The sequence below is a fragment of the Cebidichthys violaceus genome, unplaced genomic scaffold, assembly GCF_023349555.1.
Source record: "Cebidichthys violaceus isolate CVI_PGR_0920_01 unplaced genomic scaffold, fCebVio1.0.p SCAF_125, whole genome shotgun sequence".
Taxonomy (NCBI): Eukaryota; Metazoa; Chordata; class Actinopteri; order Perciformes; family Stichaeidae; genus Cebidichthys; species Cebidichthys violaceus.
In genome coordinates this window covers 292,032-315,592 of record NW_027176291.1, presented here as the reverse complement: position 1 = coordinate 315,592, position 23,561 = coordinate 292,032, and the positions used below count along the sequence as shown (strand labels likewise).

Sequence of the window (23,561 nt, the reverse complement as noted above, 5' to 3'; positions counted from 1 at the left end):
TCAAACTCCAACATTGAAATGTTGAGTGTGTTGCTGGGGACAAACGTTATCTTCACACTAGCTTTTGTTGCCATTTGGGGAGTGAGCTGCGAGGAGTTGTAGAGTGCTGTGATAGAAGGCAGAAATATAAATGAAGGGATTCTTTCTTCAGCAGGTTTATAGATGGGGGGGACATACTCTTCACCTTGTAGCAGAATATTTCTTATCATAGACTATTAATAGGGATTCTTGCAGGATGACGTTGGGGAAGCTGCAGAGTTTCCACACTTTTAAAGTTCTCTAAGGGCTTTCTAAAATATAATAACATCAACTGTTCTGTTATTTGATTTTTTTGTTTTTTTAAATAGTTTTTTAACAATAAGACAATGTAAATATACTACAATTAAAGTCTTCCCTTTAAATTTAAGTCAAAGTACAGAAGTATTATCAGTAAAAATGTATTTACAGTAAACCATCAAAAGTAAAAGTAATCCTCCAAAGTATTATTGGATTATTATTACTGATGTGTCGAGGGGGAGCTGATTTGAACTACTTTATATACTCTGAATCTTCAACAATGCGTCATAAATTCATCATATATATGTGTAAAATATTCATCAGCAAAGTAACCTTGAATGCAAATGGAAAAAAGTAAATTGAATGCAGATGTCCATCTAAAAAGTAGTGCAGTGGAAGTTTAAAGTATAGAAATACTTAAGCAAAGTCCAAGCACATCAAAACATACAGTATTAATATATGTGCATGTGTGTTGGACTGTCATATTCAAATTTGTCGTTCCACTGGGAAGGTTTTCACTCCATAAGTGAAATGTGTTTTAGGATATCTACAGTACCATGTTTGGAGACTTTTATTTGTGGACTCTGGCTCCCTCCATTGGTCAGATAAATACTAGTAGGCTGAGCAAAAGGTATATGTGGATCAGGAACACACCTTCAGATCATTTACGATTAGGAGGAGGACTCCACATCTGCAAATTTCTAAAAGTCCTGCTTTAATCTGTGAATTTATGAAAGAGCCATTGTGATGTCCTGAATATACTTCTAATATTTCAGAGTAGTCCCAGAGACTAACAGTCTAATATCTCTACAGCGGAGGAATTGGATCACAAATTGGATCACAAATGTTTCGTTTATACAAATTCTTATAATCAAACATTTGAGACAGCCAGCCCTTTAAATCGTACGGTCTTGAGACCACTTTTTTAAAGTTGTTGGACTTGGAACCGCCTTGGTCTCAGGCTCGGTTACTGAGATATTGTCCTGTGAGAACAGTTTATCTCTGAAAAGATAAGTCTGGGAGAATTATGTTGCTCACATCAGAGGACGAGCAGCAAACAGCTTAAAGAAAGAGATGACATCAGCTGAATAAATCTGAAAATCGATAATTAAATGGAGCAGCCACACCAAACTGTGTCCTAACAACAGGGTAGAGAAGTCCATAAGAAGTCTATAAAAAAACAAACTGATATCAACCCTGGCATCAGACTGACCATCGGTTTCTGGGTTCTCAGTATACACCCAAGTATAAAGCCACAGCAGGTCGACTCAGTGGATAGGAGGGCAGGTCACTGTTTTTTATAGTCCATTACCATTATAACCATTCCATATCCATATTTACACAATCCGCTTAAAAGCTCAACAAGATTTCCAACGTATCCAGATCCAAAGTCAAGATGTTGTCAGAGTGACACATGCCATTGTCATAGCAACTATCATTTTATGAGGATTGTGGATTATGACTCTCAATGACAATCGCTCTTCATAAAACATTGAGCTGGTGTCTTGGATTGGTTAATGTATAGCAACACATGGAGCACAAAAGGTGTGCACTGATTTTCCCAAACTGGCATGACCTGCCACATTCATACAGTGTCCTTGGCTGTAAAGAACAGCGGGAGGTACAAGGAGTGTCGTACGCACAGTCCAACTTCCACTTGAAACTGGTTACGTGATGCCAAACGTGTCAGCTCTAAATATCTGAGTATGTCAGCATCAGGAGAGCGAGTGTACTGAGTGAGCTAAAGAGGGGTAAAAAGGACGTCCTGATCCAGACTTTGATAATAACACCAATTTAATTGGACCACTCTGCTTCTTTGGTTGACCGGTCCATAACCCAACAGCTGGGTTGTGTTATGCTCAAAAAGAAGTTGTTCAAAAGTGTTTACATCTGATCCAAACGTAGTTGTCATAGAAAAGGGACGTGATATCTTTCAAGACATTCATGGTGTTGCACTCGGTTGTTCAGGTAAAAAGAGACAGAAATGGTTGTATACAACATATCTATACATTTTATATGATGTGGAAGTTGAAATGATGAATAATAATGGAAAAAAGCCCTCTAGAGAGAGAGAGAGAGAGAGAGAGAGAGAGAGAGAGAGAGAGAGAGAGAGTTTTAAGCCCTGAAAGTTGGGTTTGAATGCGACAAGTATACTTTAAACCACCTCCACCATGTAGTGGGCATCAAAGGTAAGGTTCTAGCACTAGATCCTTAAGGGATCAGTGTGCTTGAAATGAACCTTTGTTGATCGTTGGATATTATCATTTATATTCCACCTAAACAAGGACTGTGCCACACATGAAGCTCTGGCGTAAGTTCAGACAGGAAGACTATACTCTTGCATGCCTAAGCCCATAGCTTATTTACCATACATCTGCCATCACTCCTCATGCAGGCACACTCATTATGTCCTTGCTGTTATTGTTTGGGGCTGTCAATCATGATATCAGCTGTCTAGATCAGGTGGTCCCTCTATCCAATAGCACAACGACGCAATTACATCATTAGCCTATCATCTCGCTGCTGTCTCTCTTAAATATGACTGTCTCTCTACCTTCAGTACGTTCATGCTGCTGTTACGCAACGCATCAGCTTAATCATCTCATCATTCTATCAACCTCATCAGCCACCATCACCACCAGTGACCTGCATTTGTTGCATGGTTTGGATATTTAAGTCAAGCAGATTTGACTCTTCTGTCTTTAGACCTGGAACCTAAGGCTTCTCTGTGCTGACATGCATAGTTTCACATAATTGGGCAAAGTGATTAGTCTTGTTCAGTTAGATTGTCATGTTAGATAAAGACTTACCTAACATGACATTCTGTCATAACATGTCCAAATCTGTGACAGACAATTCTCCATTCAACCCAATCACATGTTGATATTCACCTTATTGCTCCATTTCTTTCTATTTTTAAGGATGGAAACACGCCTACAGGAGCATCTACTGAAAGCTGGGCAAATTAAATCATTTTGTAAAATATTCATATTAGCCTTGACTCTTTTGATAAGAGGTTAACAGGGCCACTCACAGCAGTCTGAAGGAAGCTTTTTTTAACTTTGAGTGCAGCTGAGATAACAGAGGGTGGACTGCAGTGTTTTTGTCATATTTTTCACACAACTAGCTATCATATTGTAAAAAACAATGGTTGTAAAAAATGTAAAAGTAATATGCAATAAACCTTTGTTCTGCATGCCACCACTCCTGTATGCAAGAATCAGCACTGTGATGTACTACTCAAACTAAGGAAGTACATTTACTTAAGTACAAACCTGAGGTACTAGTACTTTTCTTGAGTATTTTCATTTCATGTCACGTCATACTCCAGCTACAATTCAGAGAGAAATACTGTACTCTTGACTCCACTACTCTAATTTGCCAACTGTAGTTTATTTACCAAGACGTTTCATACAAAACACATGAGAGGAATGATAATGCATTGTTATATATGAAACTAAGCAACAGCATAGTAGTTAAAATAAGCAATATACTAGTTAACCTTATTTCATCATAGTTTCCTGGAAAGATATAATTTTGTACAAATGAAAGGGAACGTAAGGACCAAGTTAGACAGTTAATTGTGTTTAATTAGTTGAGTTTGGTTTATAAAAGTCTTCAATTTGCAGAGAGATTTCCATGAAGGAACGATTAACATCTTAATGACTGACTGTGAGACTCTCCAGGTAGCACCAGCAGTTAAATGGAATTACAGTTTTTTTCAGGCGCTACCAAGCGTTTGTCCAACCAGTGGTCACATTTTCAAAACTCTAAACACAATTAGCACAGCATCGGTCTTTTGTGGCCATACCATTCACACATTTCATGTCGTTCTCAAACAATATGCAGTCAGTGAACACATTTCCACAATGCTTACATTTTCTTAACAGACAAGCTATACCTCCCAACAAAATTATGGATTGTTTTTGTATTATTTACGAATGTTAACACACAACATCCCACAATGGCAAAAACAATATTCCAAACCTTAGATACAGTCTAAAAACCTCTTCTGCAATGATATCAGTTCTAAAACAATATATCTCAGCTGATAATAAACAAACAATTGAATAATTGACACACAGCTGATTTATGTTGGGTAAATTGGGCAAACTACAGCTGATTCCAGTCTGGCTCAGACTCAGTGGCATTACTTATACAGTAAAAGGAGGACTTTGAGGAGTGATGTTTTTGGAAACAGAAACAGAAAAAGACAAACACTGTAATGTCTGGACGAGGAAGAGTAAGAGCAAGGGGCCCAGGGAGAAGAGCAGGCCCAGTGAGAGATTCAGTGAGAGGTGCAGGAGTAGTGAGAGGAGCAGTGAGAGGTGCAGGAGCAGTGAGAGGAGCAGTGATGAGATGCAGTGAGAGGTGCAGGAGCAGTGAGAGGTGCAGTGAGAGGTGCAGGAGCAGTGAGAGGAGCAGTGATGAGATGCAGTGAGAGGTGCAGGAGCAGTGAGAGGTGCAGTGAGAGGTGCAGGAGCAGTGAGAGGAGCAGTGAGAGGTGCAGGAGCAGTGAGAGGTGCAGTGAGAGGTGCAGGAGCAGTGAGAGGAGCAGTGAGAGGTGCAGGAGCAGTGAGAGGTGCAGTGAGAGGTGCAGGAGCAGTGAGAGGTGCAGTGAGAGGTGCAGGAGCAGTGAGAGGAGCAGTGAGAGGTGCAGGAGCAGTGAGAGGTGCAGTAAGAGGTGCAGGAGCAGTGAGAGGAGCAGTGAGAGGTGCAGGAGCAGTGAGAGATGCAGTAAGTGGTGCAGGTGCAGTGAGAGGAGCAGTGAGAGGAGCAGTGAGAGGTGCAGGAGCAGTGAGAGGAGCAGTGAGAGGAGCAGTGAGAGGTGCAGGAGCAGTGAGAGGTGCAGTAAGAGGTGCAGGAGCAGTGAGAGGAGCAGTGAGAGGAGCAGTGAGAGATGCAGTAAGAGGTGCAGGTGCAGTGAGAGGAGCAGGGCCAGGGAGAAGAGCAGGCCCAAGGAGAGGGCAAGGTAGAGGTGTAAGAATGCGTGGTGGTGGCATTCCAAGGGCTGCAAGAACAGTAATCAGTGATGGAATTTGTGCCACTATCATTGACCATGTAATCAACCACGGTCTTTCACTAAGAGAGGCTGGTGAAAGAGTGCAGCCCAATTTGAGGCGGTCAACGGTTGCCTCCATTATACGCATCTTTCAACAAACCAACAGGTAAGTATAGCATTTTACATGGATTGTTTCTATTCTCACTTGACATGTCAATAAGGCCATACAGTAATGCATATGTTGAATTTTTTGTCCCTCTAAAGAATGCAACGTCTTCCTCCCTCTGGGGGAAGAGGAAAGCTCCTCACTAATGATCAAGAGCTTGCCATTGTAGAAATGGTTGTTGCAAATAATGCAATAAAACTGCATGAAATTCAAAGTAGAATTGTGGAGGACCATGGGATATTTGACAATATCAATAGCATCAGCCTCACAACCATTACGCGGACATTGTCCAAACACAGAGTGAGGATGAAGCAGCTCTACACTGTTCCCTTTGAGAGGAACAGTGAGAGAGTCAAGGAGCTACGACGACAATATGTCCAGGTATAGTGTATATTCAATTCAATGTCCAGTTCTATAAGCGGAGGGTGAAAACATGAGGACCTTTGTAATCACCTGGGACAATGTGGCTTTCCATCATTCGCAAGCAATAACAACATGGTTTGAAGTCCACCCAAGACTGGTACGTCTCTTCCTTCCACCCTATTCACCTTTCCTCAACCACATAGAGGAGTTCTTTTCTTTTATGACCATCAGCCACATGACCAGATGTCCCTCCTTGAAGCCATGGATGCTGGCTGCAGGGACATCACAGTTGATGTTTGCCAAGGGTGGATCCGACATTCCAAGTGGTTTTATCCCAGGTGCATCGCCTTGGATAATATCAGATGCGATGTTGATGAAAACATGTGGCCTAACCCTGAAGATTGCAGAGATTAGACACAGGAATTTTGTGCTTTTTTTAGTTCCCCCCCTTTTTATCTGGGCTTTTTGCGGTTGTTTTTTTGTTCAGAATGCTCTTGTGTGTTTCATGGATATTTTGTTCACTGTAAGCAATACTGTAAAACTTTTTCTGTTCTATCATACTGTAAACAGTATTTATACTGTACCTCCTGTAGTAAACAGTAAAGGGAAAAAAAACTGATTTGGTTTTTACTGGAATGCTTTTGAATGTGAACATTACATGTGGACATACAGTTCCCAACCAAGAAATTTAGTGTAAAAACAGTGGATTGCATGTTTTGCATGCAAATACCTGTAAAACTGAAACATAAAAGTCTATGCAGTTTTTGTAATGTCAGCAATAGCCAGTATTTTGAAACCTGGTGTACTTTGATTGACTGGAAGGACCTTGTGAAGTGAAAACAAGAGTTATTCTTTGACAGAATAATTTCATTTTGAGTCAGATTTCCAGTGTTTTGGTAAAGTTAGTGTGTGCAGAGAAAGATGTGTTCTATTTTGAAATGAAGAGTTAGTATATATTTAACAAAATGTGTTTTTGAGAAGAAAATTATCCATTTCGCCAATTGTGGTTTGTAGGTGTGAGTCTGTGTTAAGAGTTTAGAAAAAGTATCTGAAGTATGGGTAAGCGCTTGTTAGCGATTGAAAAAAACTGTAATTCATCGGAAGTGTACCAATTGAACAGTGTGTACATTTTCCGTATATTTCGCACCAAATTACATCTCCTTTCAGATTAATGTACAGTTACAAAACAGTAAAATGCAACTTACACATTTATCAGCAGGAGAAATTTTATGTTTCGTCATATTTTTTATATTGAGTACTTAGTAACATTACAAACACCAAGTAACATTTTCAATGTAATGCACTTTTTCTTTTTATGTACTATTTTTTACAGCTAAACAAATAATATAAATACTTTCTCCACCAGCACTGCTCTCAACTACCACCGAACACAGCCATAGAGAAACAGATGGCTGTAAATCTGAACCAGAAAGAAGTAGGTTGAAGGAAGAAGGAAACAGATGGACTGAAGAAGAAAAAGGTGTGTTTACGGTTAAAACATCTTTAATGATTCAAAGAAGACAGGGAGTAAGAGATAGGAGGTGTGCAGCATCATATATGTTAATATCAATTGCCACGTGGGAGGCAATTCAGAGGTTCAATGATAAGGGATCTTGTGTGTGTGTGTGTGTATGTATGTGTGTGTGTGTGTGTGTGTGTGTGTGTGTGTGTGCTAGACTTTGTTCTTGTGTGTTTATCACAGACAGAATCACTTTCAGCAGACAGAGTTGCTTCTTACTTACTATGCAGCGGCTGTATGAAGCCATTCATCCTGAAATAAATCCCACTTAAGTTAACTTTTTTTTAAATTATTTTTATTCTCTTCCTTTGAAGGAAGATAAACGTTGGAGTTGTTGTTGGTTTTTGAGAGGCAGCCATGATCAGCCGAAACTTCAAGAATGTGTTGGTGGTTTCTGTCGGGTTTCTGTCTCTGTTCACGGCTTACGGAGGGCTGCAGAGTTTACAGGTAAGTGGAATAGTTTATTATTTATCATATAGAAAACTTCTGATTTATTGTTCATTAAAAACACCACAATGTAGGAGTTAGTATCATGGGGACTTTAAGGGATTCATGAGTTGAGTCAAGAAGAGACACCTTTTATGCCTCATTTACACTTACAGCATTACTTATGTCAATGTTTTCTTTTTTGTAAAGACCAAGAACCTTTTAGTGTCCCCTTAAAATGAGAAATAATGGGTTTGTTCCCATCTACCTTTAATTTTACTATATTAAAACCTATATTAGTTTGTTATGTCTTAACAAAAAGCAGAGTTAGTATCATGGTAGCATTAGAAGATTCAGTCATTGAGGGGACAAATTAATTTACTAATTAATTATGAATTGAAATGGCTTTTGTGCACACTGTTACAGCTTTACTTTGCATGTGTAGACTCATTCATGTATAGACAATTTACTTGTTAATTTTACTTATTAATTCCAATCATTTACAATTGACTGATTACGTTAAAATCCTACTTAATTTATATAATTATAAAAAAGCAAAAGTTTAATGTTCCCTTAAAATGAGAATGAATGGGTTTTGTAAACGTGTTATTGTTAGTTTTCTGTCTCCGTATCATTTCATCACATTAAAATGTTTGTTTGAATCCTTAAATGTGCATATATTTTCAATTTTCATTTGAAATGCTCATACCTCATGGAAGTATGATGAAACTTGAAGGGATTTATTGATAGGTTGATTTATGGAGGGACAAATATAATAATAATAGTAAAAAAGTACTCCTTTGTGCATGATTTACAGGGTTATTGGTGATCATTTCAAAAGACCCACTAAATTACATAACAAACTTTTTACATCTTTGGTTAGATTCCTTCAAAAATTTTAATAATAATAATTTAAAATGATTTGAATTATTCTGTGCTTTTACTGCATCGGCCCTTTTAATTTAATCTGTAAACTGATCTATGGACAGACGGAGGGACTGAGGGTCGACCACATCCATCTAGCTCATTAAAATGTCCTGAAGCAGCCACTTTTACAGAACTTCTTAGTTTTGAAAACAGTCAGTTTTCATTCGGTGAAAATAAACATCCTACCTCAATATTAATCCATTTTAATCAGTGTATACGCTGCTTTCCCTCCGATCATGAATCAATTGGAGTAATAGTATTTTCAATAGAACTGTCATCATGAACCGAACTGACCTTCCCATCACTCACACTGGGCCTCATGCAAGGACCAGTCATACGAACAAGCCTCACAGAAAGAAGCCAAAGAGGTTAAGGATGAGAATAAGACGCTGCTCTTGCATGAGGCCCGTGGTCCTCTGATGGAGAGTCCCGTCCCTGTGTGTGCAGAGCAGTCTGAATGCAGAGCAGGGGATGGGTGTGGCGTCTCTGAGCGTCATCTACGCCTCCATCATCCTCTCCTCCATGTTCCTGCCTCCCATCATGATCAAAAATCTGGGCTGTAAATGGACCATCGTCGCGGGCATGGCCTGCTACGTCTCCTACTCCTTTGGAAACCTCTACCCCGGATGGTAATCAATCAGTCAATCCATGACTGATTGATTAAAAATCAATCAGTCAATCTGAAAAAGTGTAATCTGAAAACTAAAGCTGTTGTAGTCGTAGCAATATTCACCTTTGAGATGTAGAGGAGTAGAAGTATAAAGTTGCATTAATATACTCAAGTAAAATAAAAGTACCTCCAGCTATAGGGCACCGACATATCTAATGACCATGTTTGGAAGTTGGTTTTCACCCAAAATATAAAACATGCAGTATACTTCCATGCTCCGATTTTATTAGGCCAGATTTCCAGGTATAACAGTGAACTAGACTCAATAAAAAATGCCCACTTTTGAATGAAATGTTTTAACATAGTCATAGTTTTGACTGCAAATTGGTTCTGCAGCTAATGATTATTTTTAAGTATCAAATAATGTAAAAATGTTTTATAATGAATGAGACGATTGTGGTAAACTATTTATAACTGTTCCACAAAGCCCAATGCAACATCTTCAAATTGCTTGTTTTGTCCAAACAAGCATTTCAAGCCCCAAAGATATTTAGTTTGAAATACGGAGAAAAGCAGTAAATCCTCACGAGGCGCTGAAAACGGCACGTTTGCCATTATAAATGACAACGATTCAAATCACTCAAAATTGTTCATGATCAATTAATCGACTTATTGTTTCTACGACTGTGCCGCTGCTGCCTCTGTTAGACAGATGCTGCAACAGCTACTTCTTATATTACTTCCGCTACTATTAGAACTACTGCAAAGTGCTCGCAAAACAACACAGATCAGTCCGTCAGTCATTGCTGCTGTTTTGTTTGTTTCATTACTTAGTATCAACAAAAGCATTGCAAAATGAATTCCCCTTGGCTCTCTTCATACACAGGTACACCCTCATCCCCACCTCGGTGATCCTGGGTTTGGGTGGCTCTCCCCTGTGGTCGGCTAAATGCACCTACCTGACCATCTCCGGGAACATACAGGCCGCCAAGGACGGCAAGAAAGGATCTGACATCATCAACCAGTACTTTGGCATCTTCTTTTTCATCTTCCAGTCATCTGCTGTGTGGGGAAACCTCATGTCGTCGCTCATCTTTCAACAGGACACCAACATAGGTAGGACGACCGCCGGAGCTGAACCGTGCAGAGGAGATGTTTGTGATGAATGTGTTAAAATAAACCCACACGCTTTAATATGCACAGCAAGTTATGTCTTAATATTGTGAAATAATCATCTCAAGTACTGCATTTTTGACATACTTGTACTTTGTAGTAGAGTATTTACATTTCATGCTTCTTTATACTTCTTATCCCCTTGATTTCAGAAGGACATGTAATAAAAACAGATAACCATACACTGCATTATGAATACTTTAAAAAACAACAACTTTAAGTACATTTTAGTGTTCGTGAACTAAAACAACGGAAAAACCAAAACAAGCTGAAAGACGATAAAACTGTTAAGTACATTTTGATACTAATACTTTGTACTTCATAAACTTTGGAATGCAGTACTTTTACTTCTTATGGAGTACTTTCACACTTGGGTATTTCTACTTTCACTTCAGTACAACATGTGAGTACTTTTTCCACCCTTGGATTCAATATTTTAAGTTGAGCCAAGAGTTATGTGAACGTCACATTTGCTACATGAAACATTACCTGGGATGAGTTTTCTGAGTTTTTTAAAGTCACATTAGTCTCCATCTTCTGGTGAACTTCTTTCTGCCCTGAAAGAGTGGAGCAATGGTGAACTCTGACCTTTGAGTCCACTGGAGTTGGCTGGTGGTCGCACATAACAGGAAACACATGCTTGAATTCCTCAGTCCAATTAATCAGTCAAGTAACTGAAGTCACCAAACAAATGTAGTGGAGTAAAAAAACTGAAAATGGAAGTACAATCACCTCAAAAGTATACATTGAAGTACAGGACTTGTGTACATGTACTTGTATCCTGTGTGTATGTTATGAACAAACCCTTCAGTGGTGTTAGTGCTGGTTTTTATGGGTACAATTTAGAAGAGAATAAGAGAGGGTGTGTGCAATACTGTATCTCGTTTTATTGGCGGTAATGCTCTCCAGCTTATCGGTTGATTTTACGACAGACACTTGTTGAGGTGCATTTCATGGAAGAAGACCACAACGCTGCTCTTTGCTGCAATATTTAGTTGTATATTTGAATTATGTTTGTTTTAGTATCTTAAATAACAAAACTATTCACAGGTAGGATATGTTTTAAATAGGCTCTTGACCACCATTGTCTACGTGATGATTTATTTATCATCAGTGCTCTCTCTCTAAAATGTGCCCTTTATAACAACAATACACATCAGCAACAAAATATACAATATTTAATAAGGCAATGTTCACTGAAAAAGTACCAAAAATATTTCCCACACAATTAAAAAAGACAATTTTCCTTTCTGTCTTTATCTGTCTTGGAGAAGAGTATTTATTTTTAGTGAATTGCATTGTTGTTGTTTTTTATTCTGACAGCTGACATCCCAGATGAGCAGCTGCAGTCTTGTGGAGCGGCTGACTGCGGCCTCAATACCAGCATCAACGGCACGACCACCAGACCTGCTCAGAAACTGGTGTGGACACTCGTGGGATGTTACATTGGTAACGGCAGCGTGTACTTTGGAATCACGATACAAATACTTAACAGGAATGTTCTTCAATAACAGTGCAGGGATTTCAATAAAGTCCTCAAACATACAGGCAGCCACAAAGACCCATATATATGTTCACACATCAACACATTGCTGATGAACTGACTGCACATTTAATTTAGCTTCCTTAAATATTGAATTTGACCATAGAGAGTAATGTGTGGTCTCAGTATTTTGTCCTTCCAACCAAAACCAGATATTGAGCTTTAAACATATTGTTTGTGCAATAGCTTTTACAGTGGTAAAAATTCCTGTCCAACAGTCAGCGTTGTCTGCCCTTTGTTGTGTGACAGGCGTGGGTGTGCTGGCCATGCTCATTGTGGCGGTGTTTCTGGACAACATTGACAGCGAGCAATCGAGCCAGTTCCGTGGGAACCGGGAGCCGTTCTGCCAAACCTTCCTGGCTACGTTCAGACTGCTGAAGGACTGGAGGCTTGTGACCCTCATCCCTCTCACCATGTACAGCGGCTTCGAACAGAGCTTCCTCTCTGGGGAGTACACCAAGGTGAGGAGGTCTCCACGGATGAATTAGTAGGCACATTAGTAGTAGGCACATGCTGTCCCGGACTTCTGTGAAAGTCTTAGTGCAGTCATTCCCCCCTTTTGTCGTGAAGAATTGCTACCCTGATTTTGCTACCAAAACTACCCTGTACTCTCATATTTTTTAAGTAGACGAGGAGCCGACCAGTCGGCATGATGATGTCTTGATATCATATAAGCTTAAATATGTATGAGTGGGTATGTATGAGTATCTACTGACGCATTTTACAACGTAAAACAAAAACGTTAAGATCTCTAAAGCTTGCGTTAACCACAGGCATGATTTCAGGCATCTCACCAAAAACCCACTCAAAAAAACTCATGGACTTCAAGACGAGGGAACTGGAAATTAAAAACTGCAGGACTCATTCCTGCACCACTCTATTGACCCTTCACTAAGCCCCACCCCTCGCAGAGCTCCATGGAGCCCACACTGTCACTAACTGCATTCTCTGCATAAATATGATCACATTTTTAGAAAAATATTCAGATTTTGAAGACATTTTTTTTTTACATGATCCACTTTTTTCTAGCTAGCTCTGTGAGGTATTTATTTATATTTGAAATCTTAGATATATAAATAACTAGCTTTGTAAATCCATGTTTCTTTGCAGAACTATGTAACGTGTGCTTTGGGGATCCATTTTGTTGGCTATGTGATGATGTGCTTTGGAGCCAGCAATTCTCTTTGCTCCTTTCTGTTTGGGAGACTCGCTCGGTACACCGGGAGAGCTGTGCTCTTCTTCATAGGTAACATCTCTTTTATATAAGATTATTTGCCTAAGAAAGTATTCACTTTGTCATCCTCGCACATTTTTGGTTACTGAACCGAAGAGAAAGACACTGTTATACATTAGTGAAAGAAGTAATCAGATCTTTTACTGAGGAGAAAGTACTAATACCACAATGTAAAAATAGTCCACAAACGCAGATACAAATGAAGAGGCAGCAGGAGCAATTCAAGGGTTCCTTTTAGGTTTACATCTGAAAACACCGGCAGGCAGGTAAAGGTAGTCAAGCAACAGGTAGCAGGTAACGGGTAGCAGGCAGGAAAACAGGGAAATCCAAGAGACTGGTGTTAGTAAAAAAAAAAATTGAAATACTGAACAGAGGGAAAACTAGAAACTACGAAATAATGGCTTAAAACAATATTTACAGAGTGAGATGCTGACAACCTGACACTGAGACAATGAAAACAGACTAAACACAGAAGGGAAGGAGGGTGTAAATGAGGGACAGGTAAACCCAAAAGGCGGGAAAACACACAAAGACAGGAAGTAAAACCAAAAATGACCCATGAGGAGTAAACTTATCAAAAATAAAACTGGAAACACTACAACCAAATGCCAGAACAATGGCACCAAAACAAGTAAAATACCTGCATTCAAAATCTTACTTCAGTAAAAAAAAAAAAAAAGATTAACAAAAAATTAGTCATTACAATGTATTTAAAGTACCAAAGTAAAGGTTTTCCTTATGCAGTAAAAAGTCATTGTTTTACTATCATGTATGATGTTTCTGGAATAATATTAAAGCTCCAATAATGTGTTTGTTTCATTTTACTACAGTAGATATTTATGGTTAACTTCGTTATACTATTGGGTTGCTTAATCTACAGCAATGCATCATATTATATAATATCATGTTTGTAGCATTGCTGTTCAGCTATGTACAGTACAGTACTTGAGTAAATGTACTTAGTTGCATTCCACCACTGCTTTTATACATGCGATTATCCAGTAAATAGAGACTAAACCGCACATGTACTGTGTGGAAAACTTGCTGACGTGTATCCGTCCATTTTCAGCTGCGCTAGCCAACTTCGCCTGTATCATAGCTCTCATGTTCTGGAGGCCCCATCCTGACGATCTGGCTGTCTTCTTTGTGTTTCCTGCTCTGTGGGGTATGGCAGATGCCATCTGGCAAACTCAGACCAACGGTAAGAAACTAAGATCAGTCTTGAGGACATTCATTCTCCCCAGAGGATGAACCCTTTTCATTTGTGTCACTCGATAAGCTTCCCTTTAGCCTCACCACTTGTAAAGCAAAATCATTGGTATTTAGTTTGTTCTTTATACACTTTCATCTTTAATTTTCAATATTCACACATAACACACATGGCCGTTGCAGTTTTAACTGAGTTGATCCTTCTGCTTCCTGTCCCGCAGCTCTTTACGGCATCCTCTTCCCCCGGGACAAAGAGGCCGCATTCGCCAACTACCGTATGTGGGAGTCACTCGGTTTTGTTATCGCCTTCGCTTACAGCACTTTCATATGTCTGGAGTACAAACTGTACATCCTGCTGGCAGTTCTGCTGCTGACCGTCATCACCTACCCCATAGTGGAGTACCACGAACATAAACATCCCACCCTGCCCGTTGAGGAGGGGAGCTACCTAACTAACAAGGAAACCATTGAAAGAAATGAGAACATGATTGTTTGCCAGACAGCAATGTAGAGTCTGATGGTTTTTGTCTTTCTTTTTATTAAATCCTAGTCTGGTGTCTAATACAGATGCCTATATAATCTTACAATTGTATGGCCTCTCAAGGCTTTTGTTTCTGGATGTGTGCAATTATCAAACTAACATATTTCCTATGGCTACAAAGCAGTATTTTTTCACTGTTTCATCTTTATAAATATTACTCTACTTACTGAAAACTATATACTATAAATTTGAAGAGTTGAAAAATGCTAAATAAATGTATAAATATTTTAACCTTTGTGCCAAAATGCAATACAATTCTTTACACGCTTTTGTCAAACAGACAATACTTGTGTCCCATCACCCCATTTATTTCTGATATTATCCTAGTTGGTCAAGGTGGAGCTGATCCTAAATACTTTACATATTACTGAGTAGTTTTATTTATAATAATACAATACAATGCAATACAATGTATTAGTTGATTTGTATTTAGTATTAATAATCTAAATCCAAATAGAAACTAGGAACTAACTGTTAGATGTAGTGGAGTAGAAGTATAAAATAGCATCAAGTGGAAATACTCGTTAAGTACAAGAACCTTATAAATGCACTTTAGTACAGCACTCGAGTAAATGTACTTTTAATTTCACCACTGTAGCACTTTGACATAAACAGTCAGATCATTACTCTTTCATTTCACTCACAGAGAATTATGGACATTTGATGTTTTTATGACGATTTTTTTCCAGTCAGTGCACTATAAATGTGCCACTTTGTAGTTTTAAAAAACTTTTCTTATTGTAATAAAAACTGTAAGGTAATGCTGCTTTGAATAAGTATCTGGACTTGTAGCCATTTCCTTGCATTAAACCAGTGATTCATTCAGTGCATTATAAACATCACCATCATCTGCAAACTTGTTGAGGTCGACAAAACCTCCATTTAACGAAAACAAAAAAACAAGTAAAGAACATACAGAGACAACATGCTGCATTTCAAATGGTGCTTTTATTGCAATGTGTTGCATTCCCACATTCATAGATGTTATAGATTTGTTAGTCAAAGCATCATTTCCTCAAGGTTGGCATCCTCACCTTGGAAAAAAAAAGAAAAAAAGCAGAGGGATCAAATGCACGAGGTGTTTGTGTTTTGAGTGTAGTAGAGAAGTGTGTATGTGTGTGTGTGTGTGTGTGTGTGTGTGTGTGTGTGTGTGTGTGTGTAAACTTGAGCAGCCACGGACATATGAATGAACAAACCTCCAAATTTAGACTTCCAGTAGATGCAAATAAAAAGAGTTTCTTAATTGTCAAACAAAAAAAGAGTTTGTTTGTCTATCCGCCTACAGGGCTCTCACTCCCTGCAGCGACTGGACCCAGCCTGAGACTGATTGTCTACAACATTCCAAAGAAAAGGTTGATTTCTTTACATTTCACGTTACACACCTGAACAGGGGGGTTGGGGTAATAAAAGAGAGAGAGAGAAAAAGAGAAAATAAAACATGCATAAAATTCTCCCAGATGAACATTGTCACTCATATTGTCTTGTAATAGCTGCTCCGATGCCTCTTTTAAAAACAAACTTTACATGAGTGTAATATACAAAACTGGACAAAAATGAGTAAAATGTATAATATATATTTATATATATATATATATATATATATTTATTTATATTAATTTGTACAAGGGAGAAAGTGGAACCTTGGTCATTTCTTCTAAAATTCTCCAGAGAAAGCATTACCGCCCCCCAAAAAACAACACGAAGTGGTGAATTAATAACAAGCCTTCTTGTAAAGTCTCTGAACAATACATCCATCCTCAGTCCCGATACTAAACTGATGCTGTTCACATAAGAGTAGAGAACAGTTTTGAACACCTGCAATAGGAATGAGTGGGAGATGTTAAGAACTATGGGGAGTCTTAGCGGTGCACAAATACCAGTTTGGACCAATGACGAGCAAGGATGCTTCGTATTTTTTGACTACGCTTCAACAAAAAAAAGAAAGAAGAAAAAAGCTGATCAAACTGCATCCTTCTTTCATTTATGGAATACATTTCCATGACTCCAAACAAGACTATCACCAGCACATATATTCCACATGAGGCAGCACAGAAGTGGGACAAGACAAGCAAAACAGAGAAGACAAGCAACACAGTTAGTGTGTTGTCATCCATGTCAGTGCACAATTGTTTGCTAGATAGCAGAGAGTTAAGTCTCACACAACCAGACTTGTACGAATAAAAAGCGAGTGTCCACCTTGGTTTAAGGAAAAACATGTTCAAAGAGGCGGGAGCGCGAATGTCGAGCGGCGGCGGCGGCTACAGAGCGAAGTGTTTCGACGGCTGCTGAAACTGTGTTTGCGAGCAGGAATGTTCTGAGAGTTCAAGCTGGAGGTTTTTTTTCTACAACAGCTCGCCAGATGTCAGCTGACAGCGCAGAGAGGGAGGGGGGCGTCACCTGAAGAAGATTGGCATAGTATTTATACTGAGGATCGGTTGGTGTAGACAGAGAGACATCACAAAGAGGGTAGAAGGCGTGTACAATTTGTAGTCGTCGTTTGGACAATGGGTATCCACTACGGTCCAGTTCTTCATGAAGAACCTGAGCTGTTAACCTTCTTGGTACATTCAGGGGACTTATTCTATCACCAAATACAACACGGATCTGATTGAGACAGTTTCTGATGGCCTTTTCACTCCAAGTAAATCTGATATAAAGTGCAAAATTAGATTGTATTTGCAAATTCCTGGAATAATTTGATTAATCTATGTGTGTAAAAAAGTCATTTATAATACAGTAAACTTTTTTTTTCTTTATAAAGGTGAAAAAAGGTTTAAAAAAACCTTGGTTAACAAGGTTATTATTGTTAAACAGCAAAGGAGCAATCTTCACTGCAGAAAATATATACACGAGGCACCTTAAGTTTGGTATAAAGTATTCAGTGAATGGAGAAATTAAAACAAACCTTTTTCTTTTTCCAAGAATGAGACTAAAAGCTGAGAGAGGTCATCAGAAATCAACTAAACTCACGAGACTAACTGAAGGGGCTTCTCTTTAACCATTTGTGTAAAGTAACTACAAATACTTTGCCTATGAAATGAATGATTTAGTGTCGCTCCAGTGTTAATTCTACATACCCAAGTCAACGGTAGGAAATGCTTGTTTCAGTAAGGTGCATAGCTATCGGTTGCAATGTTTTGTTCTTCCTGTAAACGAGTGATAGCACTTCAGGCAAAAAAAAAAGAGAAAAAAAAAGACCTCATTGGCAAAGTGGAGACATCTCCAAAGTGACCCAACGTCCGGTCACTATAAAGGACAGATTGTGTTTAGAACGGAACGAGCGAGGAAAGACGAATGCGCAAAAAACAAACAGCAGCAGAATGTCGCTGTGTGAGAAACCCAAATAAACGGGGGGGGGGCTACATTGTGTCTTGTCCAGTGATGATGAGGTTTGCATATGATATCCATCAAACACCTCGAAGCTTTGGTCATTTACTATTGACAAATGCAAAAAAAAAAAAAAAAAAAAGGCTACATCAGTCAGACAGTTAGAAATAAAAGAAAGCCCACTCGTATACAACAACAACAACAACCAGGCAATGCTTCTCCATGAAACCAAGGCTCCACTCTCCCAGATCTGCTTAAACTTTTGACAACAGAGAAAATTAAATAATATGGCCTTTTTTTGTATTTTTTTTTTTTTTTTTTAAATTAACCCGTACAAAAAGCCAGTCCACGCTGCTTCTCTCTCAGTAAAATCACATTCAGCAGTCGCTAAACCATTCTCTGGCGTAGTTATCTGAAACACCCACAGGTACTGTGCAGGGTCTAAAGAGTCAAAAGAAGAAAAGAATCAAACCAGGACATCTTCCACTTTTCCATCTTAGAGAACACCAGATATACAGTATTAATCACTTACACACATACATACGCACTCACTGATAGTCATATACATACACACATCAGAAAAATTAAAAAGTAGAAAATAAAAACATAAAATAAAAACATGACGGAGGCAAGTAGTTTTTTTTTCTTGTTTTTTCTTGTTTTGTTTTTTTACCACAAACTCGGAGCACTACTTTTTTGTTGATTTCGAACAAATACATATTCACATTTCTCTGTTATATACATTATGTTAACATCTTGAAACCAATGTTATAAAAGAACTTTGTACCTGTTAATTGTAGTGAGGAAGGAGGGACTGTTTTCCACTGAATGGCTGTTCCATAAAAAAATAATAAAAAAAGATTACATTGGTTGTATTTGGCATGTTTTGATAAGAGTTGTAGAGGAAACCGTTCCCATAGGAATGCCTATTCCACGCAGAAAAGTGAAAGGAAGGAGGGATAAGGGGGAGGGCTGTCAATACTGAATGTGTGAAAGCATCAGAGCGGATAAACAGGAGGCAGAAACTGGCAGATTCCTTCCAAAAAAAATTAAAATACATTCTTCCACTTTGTGCAGCTTCTTTCTCTTCTGAGTATTTTTACATCGGCCAAACCGTGGCACAGGAGTGTCTGACCGGTGAATTCACACTGTGAGGAACATGATCAGGAAATGTTCTGTTAAAAACCAGAGAGGCAAACATGGCAGAGTTATGTTACTCAAGAAGCTTCCTTTATCAACAGCGCTGCCTAGTAAGTTCAAAATGGACGTGAATCTAACTGCAGGTAGGATTCAGTTCACTGCATTACTGCCCTCTACTACTCTGCGTTGGGCTTTATCCACAACCCCAACTGTAGAAATGGAAAATTGAGGTAGAGGGGGAACTTTTATCTGAGACACATTTCACATTAACTTGCGTGTGGAGGTCAAATGAACCAGCAACACAAATCTTTAAAATAATTCGGTGATGGTAATCTCTGGAGAGCTGGAATCGAACATAATAAAGGGCGTGAAGGAAACTGTGATGGACTATTCTTTTTACCGTTTTCAGACATTTTACAGAATTAACAATTAATCGATTGATCCAAAAAAGAACCAACAGATTAATCAATAATGTTGATCGTTAGCTGCAGCCCTGAACCTCCGAATACATATTTTTCTCTCCGTTTATTTTTAACCTAAGAGGTTCTTGATTGGCATTGTTGAATCGAAGCAGATGTACATGACGTTTCTGATCAAACAAGCTGCTCACAGTGTGAAAACATGGTCAAAGGGAAAGACGATCAGACAGAACTCCTGTCTGGTAAAACAACAATGAGGTAATAAAAAGGTGCTCTACTGATGGTTTCTAATAAATACACACACAGAAAACTAGAAAAAATAAAATAAAAAGCCATCTCAGAAAAGAGTTTCCTGCATTTAGGACTTCTCATAATAAGAAAGATTAAAGATGGCCACTGCTCCTGGGCATCTGTTTGGATACAGAGTGCCGGGATTCTGCGCACACACACACACACGCACACACACACACACACACACACACACACACACACACACACACACACACACACACCTTTTCAGCTGAGCACAAAGTGGTTCTCACATCATACGACATCGGAGGAGTTGGTGGGTGGAATGTTGACCTTGCATACTATCCCTCTAAACCGGCTGCGTACGGTGAAGTTGCTCCGTTACGAAACAACAACGGTACACAGGAAAGCCCTATTCCACTGAAATAGCGTCAGACGGTAATGGCGTTGAGCTAATGTGAGCGATGAGTTAGGTAGTTGCATTTACAGAACGGTCGCTGTAACGTCCTAAAATCTGACTGTTGAGGTCTGAGCTGTGTGCAAAAAAATAAAAAAATAAAAATGAAAAACCCTCTCCACAGATTTCCACGACTGTCTCCAAGTTTCCACAACACAAGGAAAAAAGAAAAGAAGCGAAACAATGAACCGAGAGCAAAGATTCACACCGGAATAGTTCAACCAGGGAACGTGGAGCTGGAGTAGAGAGTGGATACAAATCACTGAATGTTCCCCGATGAAAATACTTCCTGTGTGACTTCAGTCCTTGTCGTCCAAACTGTGGGTGTAGTGTGTCAGATACTTGCTTTTTGCCTGATATTCAGATCATATGCGTTTCTTTACATTTCATTTAGCGCCGATGTCTCGGTGGGTTCTTTTTCCTTTTTCTAACTTCCTGCTTAGGTGTGCGCTATGAGTAACACATCTGACAGACAGACAGTGTCTGAGCAACATTAGTCAACAGAAAACTGGATGTGTGGTTAGCCAGTGGAGTGAAGTCTTCATCAGGGAAGGTGGAGAGAGTGGATGGGTTGAATCCTCCCAAAAAAACAACACTGACAGGTTTGCAGGAGAAATAAAAAAAATAAAATGTTTTTTTGCGACTCAACCAATCCTGTTTTGTCATGACAGCTTTTAAATGAATCATCCATCACATCTTTGTTAGGAACTTCTATTCCTAAAGCCTCTACGTAAATGTCATTATATAGGAGCAATATCCGAAAAGCGTGCCTTTTTTATTTTATTTATTTTTTTGCTGTGACTACGAGTCCAAATGTTGACGCGGGGCTCGGTACCGTTAGCATCACCGGAGGTCTCGTTGTCACAGCAAAGAACACGGTTTAAGGTATCACTATGCTTTTCTTTTTTTAATACAATGGTTACAAACACACACGAACTGTCTGAAACGTTTCCTTGAAAGTATTGTACATACATGAGAATAAAAAAGAGAGGAGAAAGCAAGAGAAGATGGCTAACTAGCTCCTTGGATACCACAAGAGAAAGCAAAGCAATCAAACATTTTCTTTTTCTTCTTGCCTTCGGAAAGCAGCGTTGCTTCTTGCAGCGCTGAATGGGACGCCGAAGGATGAGCGTAGTTCTGAGCTATATTTCATAATCAATTGCTTTTCTTTTCACATTTCAGGAGATGGAATAACATCCTCCTCCACCGCAACATGTAGCGGTATTACGATATCATGATGCCAAAAACAATCTCCCATGAACTGACATTAGGATTTAAAAATTAAAAAAAAGTCCTGCTGTTCTGAGTAATTACACCTTTTTTCTTTTTAAAAGGAAAGCAGTTACAAGAGAAGAGAGTGAGCTCATCCCCAAGTCCTTGTCCTGCTGTACTGTACAACACTACCCGCCTGCATGGTGCACATGGCAAACAACACTGATAGGCCGAGAGATAGTATGAAAGATACAAAGAGAGAGAGACAGCGAGAGAGATAGAGAGAGAGAGAGAGAGAGAGAGAGAACGAACCCAACGGGCTCTGTATTCACAGCTGCTGAGGTGAGGGGTAAAATGTGACGGACAGACAGTTAAATAATCATAACAGTCTCTTATTTTTTTTTATACTTTGATAAAAAATAAAAATAAAACCTCCTCCCGAGGGGAGAAAGACACGTAAGTTCCAAACTGAGCAGCATCCCGTCTGTCTTCCATCCATCCATCCATCCATCCATTCTGCCTGTTGTCAAAGCTTGTTCTGAAGATCGTGAAGATGTTGATGATGATGACGGTGAGAGCAGAAGATTTTAAACAAAACATTTCAACCAAAAAAAATAAAACAGAAGACGTTAATAGAATAATATGTAGAAGAAGCAGAGCTTGGGAAAAACTCAAACTTCCACCAGGCATCGTAGCTGATAGACAGAGACAGTCACAGAACCAGCTGATACTGAGCTTCTATCCCACAATGCCACAGAGGTCTGAAACCTTAACATTCCCACATCGCTGAGAGACAGGTAGAGGAAAACAACAAAACAAACAAACAAAAACTTTTTTTTAAAAGCCAGAGGTGCTGCTGTGTGGGATACTCCCACACTTAAAATGATGAGCTCAGCTGTATGCTGCAACTCATGCTCCCAAGATGCACTGCTGCTGCTGCTACGACGGCCCGACAGAAACCGTCCCATCAGAGAAAAACAAAAAAAAACAAAAGGAGGTCGGTCCTGATTTGACAGTGACGACAACTTGGCAAATCTACAATGATGTCGCAGTTGTTTTCTTGGGTCAGGAAGCAGGAAGTAGGTCACCAAGGAATGAGCAGCAAGACAACACTGCCTTTAAATAGGCTGAGGCAGACAGACAGGTTGTCAGACAGATTAGACAGGCAGGTTTAAATACACTGCTGCTCCTTCTGACTTGAGGTTTCTTTTTCTTTTAAGTACTGGGTGGTAAAACAACCAGCCCCGAATCCCCCTGCGCACACAAGCGGTTCGGCTGTGAAACTCCACCGACAACCAAACCGCTCCGAGCGCCCTACTCGTGTGGTCGTCCAAACATCCATCCATCCATCCAAAAAGGTGAGACAGAGACAGCAATGGGGTCCGGTGCACCGGCCTCCGTGGAGGAGGCGTAGAAGTGAGAAGTAGAGGGAGTACAGGAGAGCTGAAGGGGGTTGAGGGTCGTCACTCGGTGAGCAGCTGCTGGAGGAGGCTCTTCTGCTGGGCCTGGTTGTTCTGGGAGCCCTGCGGCACGCCGGGGCCCTTCTGGGAGGCTGCAGCTCCGATGGGGCCCGGGTTCAGGTAGGAGTCGCCGCCAACCAGGTTCACCGTGCACTGGACGTCCGCGAACACCTGAACCTGCTGCACCTACAGAAACAACGATGATACAGGGACCCGAAAAGGAACAGTTCAATGTTTTAGAGCCTCGTCTTCTAAGCTAAGTGCCCGACGGACGCTGGAGGTTTGATTGAGGTTGATACCGATTGGTG

The 23,561-nt window shown here is 39.6% G+C and overlaps 2 protein-coding genes across 2 annotated transcripts in view; one reads left to right on the top strand and one right to left on the bottom strand.

The window, feature by feature from the left end:
* The first annotated feature begins 7,467 nt into the window (after positions 1 to 7,467).
* Positions 7,468 to 14,971, top strand: unc93a (unc-93 homolog A). The gene is made up of 8 exons (XM_068706933.1): positions 7,468 to 7,773; positions 9,127 to 9,308; positions 10,176 to 10,405; positions 11,786 to 11,911; positions 12,255 to 12,466; positions 13,116 to 13,251; positions 14,309 to 14,440; positions 14,670 to 14,971. The coding sequence occupies exons 1-8, from the start codon at positions 7,684 to 7,686 to the stop codon at positions 14,957 to 14,959; spliced, it is 1,398 nt and encodes a 465-aa protein (XP_068563034.1). The 5' UTR covers positions 7,468 to 7,683; the 3' UTR covers positions 14,960 to 14,971.
* A 947-nt stretch (positions 14,972 to 15,918) lies between these two features.
* ncoa1 (nuclear receptor coactivator 1) overlaps positions 15,919 to 23,561 on the bottom strand; it is a 46,479-nt gene continuing 38,836 nt past the window's right edge. Inside the window, exon 21 of the mRNA XM_068706934.1 lies at positions 15,919 to 23,439. Coding sequence (XP_068563035.1) covers positions 23,257 to 23,439 — 183 coding nt within the window. The 3' untranslated portion in view covers positions 15,919 to 23,256. The remainder of the gene's footprint in view (positions 23,440 to 23,561) is intronic.